Genomic DNA, 13,253 nt, shown 5'->3' on the forward strand with positions numbered 1-13,253 from the left:
ACATCTACCATTTAACATGGTAAGGCAGTAACCTGCAATTAAAGCCTAAATTTTCACTTTACTCAACATTTATAAATAAGAGCACAAGTAAGAAGAAATTGGATACTGGACAAGTGGACCTTTAGGCCTTCTACAGTACAGTCAATCTTCTGTACTTACGCAGTTTTTATTCTCCCCTTTTATAAAAAAAGTAACAAACAAAACTCAACAAGCAATACATACACTGAGTTGTGTGTAAAGTAAATACCTGAATTTAAAGGAAAATTTAAATCTTTTTGGAAGTTTTTTATTCTTATTTTCTCAAGCAGCTGTAACATGTGAGATTAGGTTATATTAGTTTAATATATATGAAATCTCACCCTGTTCTCAAAATTACAATTTTTAAAGCAAACTAAAGCAAGTATTATAAAATTGTGACCACATCATTTATGAGATTTTCTAGGAAAAAAAGAACATTATGAGCAGTAAAACATGCCAAACTGGCAAGGAGAACTCCATCTCCCATGCCTAAAGGTTTCCACTAGAATGCAGGGAAAAGCATGGCCATACCATTAGGCAAGAGAAAGAAGAACATAAGAGACTTTCTTTCTTACTGTAAATACACAGTGAGTGATTTATCCATTATAAAAAGATACAGAGAAGTCTCTAAGTGAAGAGAAGAGTCAGAAAGGATGCACTCAGTCAAAGTGAAGGTTTCAGCCAGGACAGTTCAGTCCTGCTCTGCATTGTGGCCACCCAGGTTACACTGTCTGCCCCTTAAACATGGCTTGAAAATTAAAGTCTGGTGCTGAGTAATGCAGTGGTAAGACTTACTGGAATTTTCCTTCCCCTTCATTCCATAGATAAACCACACAACTTGTCACTTTGCTTCCAGGGCAGGAATAGTGAATGAAATTAGGAGAAAGTACAAACACTTCCCAAATATTTTCAGTTGGACAAGCCAATCCTGCTGTCTCTTCTGCACTAGGAGTGGGCAGCACTGTCAGCGCCACAGCCCTGCCCTGATACAAACCACTAAGATGCCTCAACCCCAGATACATTCTGTACTTTCCCAGCCACCGCTCACTGCTTTTAAAGATCTAGAGCAGTAACATATAACATCATCTTTGCAACTGTTTACATTGCATCAAGTTTTTTGTTATTTCACATTTGCATTACATTGCTGTTTACATTACTGTGAGAGTGAACAAAGCTATGCGGATGTTTACCTGGGGGCCAAGGTTAACCTTGTAGGTGGGTAGTAAAAGTTTTAGTTTAAAATTATTTACACATTTTAAAATATTTCATGCATGGCAGTGTTATTTTTTCTTACCTCTCCAGCTTTTGCACAATCTTTGGCTCCTTTATGAAGGGCAGCCCAAGCATCTTCATATCTGAAGAGAAGACAAATTACTATTCTTACTGTGCTCTCCTTACAAAGGAACTCATGGATGCCACTGTGCTTATATTTACAGGTACTACCAGAAATTACAGCTTAAAAAGCTGTGTAATTCTTTCCAGTACTTACTGTTCTGCCAAACAAATATACACTGAGAAATAATGTCATTTAAAGAAATAGTGATTCATGGTTTTTAACCTGCTAACTGACATTAAAAGCTAAATGGACCCAACAATACTTACAAGACAACTCACCACCTTAAACATCACTTGGAACTTAACTACTTAACTTAATTAAGAAAATTTTTAAAATTAACAAGATTGTAATCATACATATACCCCTTCCAATAAAAAAAAAGAAGGAAATTGTATCAAATATGTCTAAGTTATGAAACCACAGACTAGGACTCAGTTCTGGCCTCCTTCACCTCTCTGCATTAGTAACCTTTTAAATGCAACTTTTCCTCCAGAACTTCAGTTTCATTAACATGACAACACTTCAGAATTGGGCAAGCTTTAAACACATTTATCATTTGGTAACCACTCCCACACTACTAATTGCAGAACAACCAAAAACCTAGTAGCACCACTTTGATTTTCCTCTCTAATTTCTTTCTTAAGAAATTAGATTTTTTAAATCTTATATAGGAAGCAAATGCTAATAAAGAAAAGTAAGGTCATACCTGCTTAGTAATTCCAGTCCAGCAGAAAACTCTGGCAAACACTGAACGGTTCTATAAAACAAATTGCAAATGTACAAAATTGTTTAAGAAAAGAAGGCTGTTATAAAAAAATGTGTGCACACACATCTGACAGATACGCTGAGCACAGAAATATTTCCTCCTGCTCCTACTTTCACAAACATTTTGCCAATTTTGGTTAAAATGCATTACATGGTGTATCTTACAAGAATATTCCAAAGGTACGATTGCTTTTTTCCCTTGTTGTTTTATGATAGCCTATTCTTACTTCTTTTCAACCATGTCCATTAAAAACAAGTTTTATTGAATAATTTCTAATTACAGTTAACAAAGATATAGGATGAACGGAATTTTAACCTAAAAAAGGGCACAGAAACGCTCTGAAAAAAAAAGACTACTACACAAGTTCATGTCCCTCAATACAGATATTCCACTTAATATATCCTACACCAAAAATAAATACTAAGCAAAGGAACCTTTGCCAGTTTAATGCTTTAATGATCTCCTATTCGATGCATACATTTCCATTAATAACAGCTTGAAGTATAAAGACGTCTTATTATAAGTTATAGAAAATTAACAATAGAGGACTTCTAAGGATGTGAAGATCTTAATGTCATCCAAAATCTGTCTCTTGGAAGATCACCACCCCAAAAGACTGTTCTGCACTATCATTCAAACAATTTGAATGGGGAAAAAATCCAAAAAAACAAAACAAACTACCATAAATTAAACCTTCTTGTCCTTAAGGCAAGGGAAAAGTGACAGAATCAGTGAGGTGGAAAGGGACCTCAGGAAGTTCCCATTGGAATCCCCCGTTAAAACCCGCTATGAGATCAAAGCAGCTTTCTCAGGAAGCTTTTCTCAGCTTTTTCTGTCTGATCATCTCTCGTTTGAACTTATGCCTATCACTTTTTGAGTTCCCACCACACACCAGTTTCCTCAATAACCACTTCATGTGTAATGGCAGGCTGCTGCTAGGTCTCCCAGAAGTCATCTATTCTCCAGGCTGAACAACTGCCCATCTCAGCCTTTCCTCACACACTGAGTTCCTGCCCCAACCTTTTTGGTGGCCCTCCACTAAATTGCTCCAGAATATTAACATCTTGCTCAAACTGGGGACCAAACTGGACAGCATAATTAGTGGTCTAAGGTGTGCTTGAATGCAGAGGACAATCACCTTCTTCAATCCCACTGTCTGGGTGTTGCTTGTAACCCCATTAGCTGTTGGACTTCCCTGCTGCAAGGCATGTCCCTGGCTCACATTCAGCCTGCTGTCTGCCAAGAACTCCAAGGTCTTTTTAGCAAAGTTACTTCCCAGATAGTCTGTCAGCCCCAGCCTGCATTGTTGCAGGGGATACTTTCTTCCCAGAGAAACATGGAATTTGTACCTCTTGATTTTCATGAGCTACCTCTTGGCACGTATGGTCCTATGGGCTTTTATGGATTGACCATCTTCAATCACTACTGGTCAGTCTCCTCAACCCCCTTCACTAAGCACAAGGCACTGAAACCACAAAGGCATTAAATAACTCAACAACCTCTACATTTGCTGTAATTCACCCCATTCACCACCAATCCCACGTTTTCTTTCAGTCTTTTATTACCAGTGCAGGGCTAGTCACTCTTCTTGTCCTTGACGTCTCTTGTAAATATCAGTTCCAGGTGAGCTCTGGCTTTCCTAAGGCTATTCCAGCATGCCAAAGAGGTCATAAAGAGGCATCAAGAAGTTATCCTTGACACCCTCCCAGGGCACTCCTTGATTGCATACTGATGGCCTGGCCTTTCAGGAACTGGAAGCTAAAGGCCCCCACAAGAATGGGGGTTTAATGATACAGAGGATTCCTCAAACTGTTTGGAAAAAATATCATTCTCTCCCTGGTCAGAGGGACAATGACAAACTCCCATTGCAACACCACCACCCTTACTGGCCTCTCTTGGCTCCCCCATCCATATGCCCTCAGCCATCCCTACAGTCAAGCTAAGCTGTGTTTGTCCCTGAACCTTATCAGCAAAGCAGAAGCCACCCCAGCATTCCCCTGTTCCTGATGCTTCAATTGGTTCACCCAGTGCTTGTCTCAAAAAGCAATGGATATTTATTACAGTACTCCAGAAAAACCAAAGTACTGTGGACTGGAAACACACAGAGAAGGCAGTTGCCTTAAACAGACCTTCACCGATTCTTAGTTTAGCTTCCATGCCTTGTCCATACAATTTGTCCTCTGTTTAAAAAAAATTTATATCTAAAACATCAGGATTCAGAACTTAGGACAGTTTATTTCAGATGCTTTATTTTTAGCACTTGGCTTGTTTTTAAACTAATTTGTGTCTCCATAGTATGTTTTAATAAGAACATGCTTTACACTAAAGCATATCTGATTTTAAGAAGTAACGCTCACAGATATCATTTACAGACAACAAGTAGTCTTTCGCTGCAGCTTACACAGGTTGAAAAAATGAGGACTAAAAAAAACCTCCAAATCAATTAAAGAAAGAAAACAAAATCAGCACAATTATCAAAACTTCTTGAAACAGAAAACTGAAGTATTTCATTACACACATATCTTCCACAATAAAAAAGCTCCTATTTCTGTTTTTACACTAAAAAAAACCCCGAGTTATAATTTTAGGACATGAGATTCACAGAGATTGTAAACAATTACATTTCAGTGTACTGCAACCTGAATCTTCTACGAGGTACTACAAAAACACTGCATATTCATTTAATTTAAATAGTAATTTATGAACTGATTGACAGCCATTAGAAATTATTTAGGCCTATCAATGAAGGCTCTATTAAGCAAAGCATTTGCTTTTGTTAAGCTTCTCTGTTGTCAAAACAGTATTTTGTAAAATTATATGCAAATGTTCTTGCAATTGGCTCATATATATGAGCCACTTCAATTTTTTCCTTAAAAAGAGTATCTTATATTAATGCTATATATTAAGACATTCAGAAGTACCTTTGCCTACTTTTCTTTGCATCTCTTGATTTGTCGCCCAAAGTCTTCAACCTACAAACCAAAACACAAATCCATCAGACATTTACAATGCCAAAACCAGAGAATGAATTGCTTGAGCACATAATATGCTAATTCCAGTCTATTACAGTTAATTTTGTTTCAGCTTCTTTCACAAATAAATCAAACTTCCCTTTGTTTTGTGGAGACTCTTGTATGAATTTATTTCCACTGACACTGCTGCTATACAAAAAATCTTGAGATTTTTTGTAGAAGTGCATCAGGCAATTCAGTATGAAAAGTTTCATGGGAGTTGCGCATACAAGTCATCCACCTCTTGATAGTTTCCTTAGCAGACAGGAACTAAAGACTTGCCTAGAAATAACCAATCCAGCCCTGAGGAATACCATTTACATGAAGATTCTCATGGCAAGGAAAAGCATGACAGTCACACATACACATGTGCCCACTTCCCGTAAGTCTGCCACCACAAAACCAGCGGAAGCACAACTTTTCTTCCGCCAGCTTTCAGAACCCCCAGCAGCATCACCACAGTGCACTGCTACTGAGCAGATCTGAGGCTTCTTTCACACACAGTCCATTTCAAACTGACTGGTATCTTGCTCCTCAAAAGCAAAAAAAAACCCCTCCAAACCAACCAACCAACCCTCCCCCCAGCTCTTTCCACTTTTTATCAGTCAAGATATATATTTTATATATATATATATATATATATATATGCTAGTCAAGTTGACACAATACAGTGAGAACCAAACCTGCTGATCACCCAGGCAATGGCTGTCCTCAATTTCTAGGCCCTTTGTGGTCACAAAAAACTTTTATTGCTCAGGACAGTAAGAAAAAAATGACAGAGACATAAGCAAGATGGGAATGAACTATGAGAGCAAAAGATATCCTCTACACATGACAGAGAGATCTGTAATCCTGAGTGACCCAGGGACGGAGAAACAACCTAATATACAGACAGATATTCAGGCTGCTTTGAGGAGTAGCCAAATCACTCCCCCAGTCTTGATCACTGTTTTCCAGGAACTCGAACAAACATCAAAGCTCTACAGCACACCAGGTGGTTCACAATTTGAGAAAAGACATGCTAAGGCAGGTCTCCCCTCTCTCTCAGAGTGCTGCTTATAACAGCCAAGCCAAGTGGCAACAACCACAGCACACTGAGGAAGAACCCACTGCTGAAGGAAGCTGTGCAATTTGCCCTTCTCTACTGCATCCATTTTGGTTGTTTTTCCTCTGCCTGCAAAAGCTTGCTAACAGATGAATGGGTCAAAATTCAGATGCCTTGCTTACAGGACATACAGAATTAGACAGAAGACACAACTGAGCAAGGAAGGAGGCCACAGAAATGGCTGATAACTCTAAATTGCTCTCTTTAAACCACACAACCCAGATTTCAACCTTTTCAGCAATACATACATGTTCCCATACTCCTCGGGAAGTGATATTATTGTCATAGAAGCCCTGGAAAACCTTCCCCCTCGCGATTTCATGAAATTCATCTTGTTCTACTTTGCAAGCATTTATGTGTAGTTAACAAGTTGGCCACAAAAATACTCTCTTTGGGTTTTGAGAATTATACAGTTTTAAGCTGAAGTCTCAACATCACAAAATGACTTCTTTTACCACTTTGGTGGGTTGCAGAACAGAGTAGTGATCCAAAACACCAAGAAATTAGGTTACACGGTCTAGGAAGGAAGAGGGGGCAAACCAGGTCAACTTGTGTTCTGGATATATGGGAACACTAAAGGAAAAAAAAAAAGATGCCTTCCACAGCCTCTGCCACTGTGGTTCTGAGAAATAAATGGAGATGCCAAAATACAAAGATGGACATTTTGAAATCAGGGACTGTTCTCAGAACAAAACATTGCAACACCAGGAAAGAAGCAAAATACATGGAAATATACTGACTCCACTGCAGCAAATATGGAAAACACAGATACAGAACCACAGAGTTAAATGACCATTAGATCTGCCATGTTATGACCTTTTGTTGTTCTCTTTCACCATATGAAAAGCACCTTTTCCAAAAGAGCCTTACACTGTACTGAGATATCAACTCTTCTGAGAAGCATAAGAGAAAGTGAGACAGAAATAAAGCAATGCTTTTGTCTGTATTTTTAAGACAGTTTAATATTCAGTTGCTGTTTGCTAAGATGAGACAGATAACATGTAAGCAATTTATCTGTTTGACTGGCAGCCTCTTCTGTCAGTTTCTCTTGACCATCATACACCGGTATGCAAGTAAGTAATGATAAACTGCTTATTTTAAGTTTCAGACAGACACAGACATTCCTCATTACACATAAATATTTGCCATAGGGGTATTATAAGGCAGCCTTAACGCTGCCAAAGACCACACAGTTTTTAAAAGCAATTGATTACAACACAATACCCCCCTGTGGCTCATCATGAGCCATCAGCTCTGCAGCACAGGCATGACCTTGTCCTGCGGCCACTCGCTGGCTTCCAGCGACACTCACTTAGGCCACCTGCTTGTACTAAAAACAGCACCGACACAGGGCCTACCCAAATAAACCTTGTGAGACAACGCAGGAAGAATATCTTTCTACTTTTCAGTGCAAGCGCGGGGCTGTTCCATCCGCTTATCCTGCGCTCGTTTTCCCCAAGTGACAGTAACTCATCTTCCAAGGAAAAGCGAGTTTCTCCGCACACCAAGAGGCGCCCAGAAATGCTCTTTACGGGATTACGCTGATCCATGAAACCTTGAAGGTCGGTAACTTCATAAAAAATTCAAGCGCGTTAATTGACCTCATTCACATCTTCTCTCACAACCGCGGTCTGTCTGTCTGTCCTCTCTCTCTCTCCTTCCCCTGACCGCAGCTGCTCCCGGGCACCGCGGCTCCTCCTCCTGCTCCTCAGCGCTGCCCGCGGCCCCGCAGAGTTCGCCAGCCCGCCATCAGCCGAGCGCAAGCGGGAACACGGCGGGACTCGGGACCCTGGAGCCGCCTTTCCAGCCCGTCCCCGTACCCAGGAGGGCACCCCGGGCGACAGACCGGCCCCGGCAGCGCCTCCCGTCTGCGCAACCTCCGCCTCTTCCTCCCTCCCTGTGCCAGTCCACGCCTCCCCGGCCCCCGGTCACCTGCTTTCCCCCCTGCCCGGCCGGGCTGCAGGACGCGGGCCCCTCTCCCGCTGCCCCCTCCGGCCCCGCGGTGCCGCAGGCCATACCCACCCGGCGGTGAGGTCCTGCTGGACGCTCAGCAGCCGCTCCCGCAGCGTCTCCAGCATCTTCCCGGCCTTTCCCGGCTGCGAAGGCCAGCGCCGGAGGGCGGGGCGCGGGCGGGGCTCGGCTGAGCTCCGGCCCCGGCGCCGCCTCCCCTCAGCCCGCCCCGTCCCTTCCGCCCCGCCCGGCTCCCGGCGCGTCCGGGCGGAGCTGGGAGCGGGGAGTTTGCCCGGGGGTAGCCGAGCCTCTCGTTCTGCGTGTCCCGTGGTGCGAACGTAAGGCTGCCCTTAAAGCCCGGGCGGCATCAAGGGCGGATGTTGAGCAGCGTGCGAATCCCTGAAGTTGCGGCTCTTTAGAGCTTATTTTAAAGGAAAGCACATTTACAGAGTATATTTACAGGAAAGCACCTTGGCAGGTTGGGACCCTCACCAGAGGGATTTTGACTTCAGCGATGGTAGCGTAGGAGTGACCTCCTTAGCGATACAAAGTTGATCAAGGGACTGGAGCATCTCTTTTACGAGGAAAGGCTCAGGAGGCTGCGCCTGTTCAGCCTTGAGAAGAGGCAGCTGAGGGACATGTAAGTGTCTGTAAGTGTCCAAAGGGAGGATGCCAAGAGAATATAACCGGGCTCTTCTTGGTCGTGCCAAGCAATAGGAGAAGAGGCAGCAGGTGTAAACTGATGCCCAGGAAGTTCCACCAGAATACGAGGAAGAACTTGACGGTGTGGGTGACCAAGCGCTGGAGCAGGTTGCCCAGAGAGATTGTGGTTTCCCTGTTTGGAGATATTCAGGTTCCATCTGGATGCAATCCTGTGCCCTGTGATGACTCTGCTTGAGCAGGGAGGTTGGATCAGGTGACGCACTGTGGTCTATTCCAACCTGACCCATCCTGTGAACTCAGGGAATCAGGTTCTGTGATAAAAGTATGGAAAGCAAAACCACTGGGTGTGCCTAGGGTTGCCAGGTTCTTGGAGTAAGGGATAGATGATAACCTTTCCAAGGCCTTGCAAAGCTGGTAGTTGAGTTTGTCTATGTGTCCCTCCATTATTTTCTTTGGAGACGGCTTTATAGATATTAGTGATTCTTACAAACAATGACCTAAAAGAAAAAAGGTTGTTCTTACAAATAGTAAATAATCCAGTGAAAAGTTTAAATTAAATTTTTAGGTACTGTCTGCTCAAATAATAACTGTTAGGAGTCATTCAGCAAATCTTCAGACAGTTTAAGTGGAATCAAGACCTTTTCAGAACAGTTGGCCAGTCTTTCTGGATGGCTATAATTACAATTATAGTAACAGTCTCACACCCTGTGCATCTTCAGTTAATGTTTGAATGACATGGACGTAGGATTTAGGTGGATCTAGGAGATCTTAGACTTCCCTTTAACTGAGACTTCAACTTTTAGAAAAAGCTGAGGTTTGGAAGTCAAAACATTTTATTTTCTAGCCAATTCCATTTTGGTTGAAAATTCCAAAAATATGAAGATAAGAGCCCTGAAATAATTTCTTACAAGGAGAATATATGCAGAGGGACACTGCTGGATGTGTCATTTGATACTGCAGAAGTATATTCAGGAGTGGTTGGAGGTACTGGAATGAACTGGAAAATTGACACCATAATCCCAACACAGCTTGTGTGCTTTCAGAAGAGTATATCACCTATAAATTGTTTCTGCTTTCGCTTATTGAAAAAAAAAAGTATTGCTCTGTGGCAGAAATTCAAATTAGAAGCTAAATGCCTGCTAAAAGAAAAATGGTTGAGTTTATATTCCAAACATTGAAATTGATGTAGCGTGCCTTATCTTGAGGTCAGAAAGACAGCTTTCATGGCAGACTGCATATAAAGTTCTGTAAAAAAAAAAAAAGTATGATATTTAGAAGGTATTTTTCTCATGCTTGACCTAACAACAATATCTGAAAATAGAGACTTCCCACTTGCCTGCACAGTTCTTCACAAGGAGGGGAAGGCCTTGAATCAAGTGTTTTCTGATGTATTCACAGACACACATTGCAAATGCTGACAAAAGCTGTGCAATCTGGCCTTATGTAATATATGATGTTACAGGAATTAAAGTGTTCAGAAGACAAGGGAGGGGTTTTAACCTTTAATTTTCAGCTTTCTTTTGCAAAATCATATTAATTTCTTCAGTGTTACATATTTTCAATTTTCTTCTGGATGGTTTTTGTCAGTGGTGGCCCTGCTAATTCACAGTGAATAAGCACTTTTAGACTCCATTGCTACTTTTACAGTTAGAAAAACTATTCATAAACTGTTGTACAGTTTTGTTTCACGTCTGTGTAGGATTTGAGAGAAGAAATGTGTTGAGATAGTATTAACAGTCACTAATTCTAGAAGCACAAGACTGGAAGAAACTTCTAAAAGCACATCCCCTGCTCAAGGTCTGTGATGAATTATAAATACACTGTGTAAACTTTGTTTAACTGGTTCTTAGGAATTTAAAATTAAGGAGATTCTGCAAGCTCCTTATCAGCTCACATGTTTAGCTTGATCTTCTTGTTTGTTTCTAGAGTGAATAGGCCTGGTTTCTTTTTCTTCCCTTGTAGTCACTTTCCAAACATCTTATATGTGTTGGTCTGATCTGAAGATTCCCCTGTTTGTCCAGAAAGTGCAGAGCTATAGCATTTCCATCACTAAAGCTGAATTACATGGCTTCATTTTGAACACAAGTTACATATTGATACTAATTCATTAATATTTGTGTACATTAGCAATAAATTTAACAAACAGCTCTGAGACAGATCCCTCAGGTGTTAATTCAGCACAGTGCCACCTAAAATTCTGCCAGGGGCTTCGGGTCAAGTTTTCTAGAGATAAAATTAATGCTAAATAAATTTTTAGTATCAATGACCTGTTCTGCTCATTTAGTAATTAAGTAGTTCAAGGCTGATTATTTGATATTAATTCTGACCTGATTTTGAACTAGGACTTCCTAGTTTATTCTTCTGCTTCTCTGATACAAGCACATGCAGCATCTTCTGCAAATTTGTTGTGACTGGTATACTGGTCTGTACAAAAAATGCATAGGCATCCTGTGTTTTGCAAATCTATAAAGAACAGTGATGTAAGTCAGTAGCAATAAATCTTGAGAGCAAAACACAGAAATGTATTTGACTGTACAATCCTTGTGTCAAATGAAGATTTCTTTTCTTTTCTAGATCAGCCTCCCTTAGAGGCATAAATTAGGCTACATTTCTGTAATAGATTTTGCAGCACAAAGTCATCCCTAGTCGTGCCTTTCCGTAATTCCACCTTTTCCTAGGCTTTAGTGACCCCCATTTAGATTGACTTTAGATTAAGACTGTTCTGAAAGAGTGATACTGTAGACACCAGGCTCATGCCTGTTAAGCTTTTCAGTGAAAGATGATTTTAAATACTTTCCCATTATGCTGATATTAAGTGAAATTTGTTTAGGTATCTATCTGCTTTATGTCTTAGTCTCTTCTTTTGAGCGCAGTTAGCTTGGTAGCCTCCAATATGACATTCTCAAACTGACTAGAAATAGTGAACAAAACTCTTGGCCCTTTCAGAATCTCTCAGGTTTGTAAAAGTAATTTTTGTCCTCCTTAAGTCTTGCTGATGGTATGGTTTAACAATCTTTATATTTTGGGTGCAAAGACTTTTTGGTTTTAATAATCTGTAGAACATGATTAAAACTTGACTAGTATGTATTATGGCTCTGCAATTCTATACATATTTTGTTTACCTAGCTGGATCTGTTCTGATATTTCTAACAATATCTAAATATTGTTAGAAATACCCAAGACAAATTTTAATTATAAAAATCTGCTACTACCATTGTAATTGATAAAGACTTTAATGAAAGTGTCTAAAGATCTGATTCAACATTTCTTGCATTGCATGCTGAATTCCATTGCATGCTGAAAAGAAAGGTTGGCATCTATAAAAAAGTTTTATATGCCCAAAACTTCAGCAGGGTTACATTATATCGGTGGAAACTAAGTTTAGGCATTACATCCTAAGAACTATCTGTCCTAGTGTCACTTATCCTGAGGCCTCATCACCATTTCTAGCAGCTTCTAAGAGCTTCCTTTTCCAAATTAACCTTTATAGCTTTCTAATAAAAGTTAATTTCTGCTCTTACCTGTACTTACTCTTGGGGTTTAGCTATGTAATGGTCTCTGCAGCTGACACAAAGGTTTTTTTGTTATATGAATAGAGAATATCTTTTTTTAATCTCAATAAAGGAAGTTGTGAGGGAGGGTTTTTTTTTTTGTTAGTGTGGTTGGTATTTTAATTTTTTTTTCCCATGTGACTAGCAGAAGAAGAAATGGACAATAATCATTCTCAGTCCTAAAGAGAACTGGAAGAATAATTCCTGTATACCAAGTAAAAATATTCTTAATTCAGTTCACACAAGAACAGGTATGGGACTTAATCTCCAGGTTAATATACGTTCAAAGTCCTGGTTTAGATGTTAATTTTTTAATGCACTATCTTTTTTACAGCATGAAAGTGAATTATAATTCTCAAATAATAATCAAATCATCTCTTGCTTCAGTTTCACTGTTACTATGAAAAAGACAGGGGGGGGGCACATTGTAGCAATAGATAAAAATAATGGTGACATTCCTTGGTCCTCCCCTCCCACTCTCCTTACATACACTAGAGTGAATGAAGACACATTCCCACCTTTCTGAACTGTTGGAAAAACTGGGGGTGGAGGGAATCAGTGGCTAAGCAAAGTTATGAGGCTAGACAGGCATTAGGATCCTCCTTCTGCAGGACCTTAATTGCTGTTGTGGGGAGGACAAGAGCACGTACCTTGGGACAGAGAGACTCCAAGGGCAGCCAACAGTTATATTTGACTGGAGGAGGTCGTAAAACATGTCCTGATGTGATGGGAGTGACCATCTCAACGTGGCTGCTGTAACTCTCCAATTCAGTGGGACAACTTTGTGTTTTCTTAATCTTCAATCACAGCTGTGGGCAGTCATGAAGATGTTGATAAAAATTTTGCTGTCACC

The 13,253-nt window shown here is 40.5% G+C and overlaps 1 protein-coding gene across 1 annotated transcript in view; it reads right to left on the reverse strand.

The window, feature by feature from the left end:
- Positions 1 to 8,371, reverse strand: part of DTNBP1 (dystrobrevin binding protein 1) — a 63,050-nt gene extending 54,679 nt beyond the window's left edge. The window contains exons 1-4 of the mRNA XM_030966492.1: positions 8,259 to 8,371; positions 5,042 to 5,092; positions 2,061 to 2,111; positions 1,313 to 1,373 (exon numbers count right to left, since the gene is read on the reverse strand). Of these exons, the coding sequence (XP_030822352.1) occupies positions 1,313 to 1,373; positions 2,061 to 2,111; positions 5,042 to 5,092; positions 8,259 to 8,314 (219 nt within the window). The 5' untranslated portion in view covers positions 8,315 to 8,371. The remainder of the gene's footprint in view (positions 1 to 1,312; positions 1,374 to 2,060; positions 2,112 to 5,041; positions 5,093 to 8,258) is intronic.
- Between the last annotated feature and the right edge of the window lie 4,882 nt (positions 8,372 to 13,253).

This window comes from Camarhynchus parvulus, chromosome 2 (genome assembly GCF_901933205.1).
Source record: "Camarhynchus parvulus chromosome 2, STF_HiC, whole genome shotgun sequence".
Classification (NCBI taxonomy): Eukaryota; Metazoa; Chordata; class Aves; order Passeriformes; family Thraupidae; genus Camarhynchus; species Camarhynchus parvulus.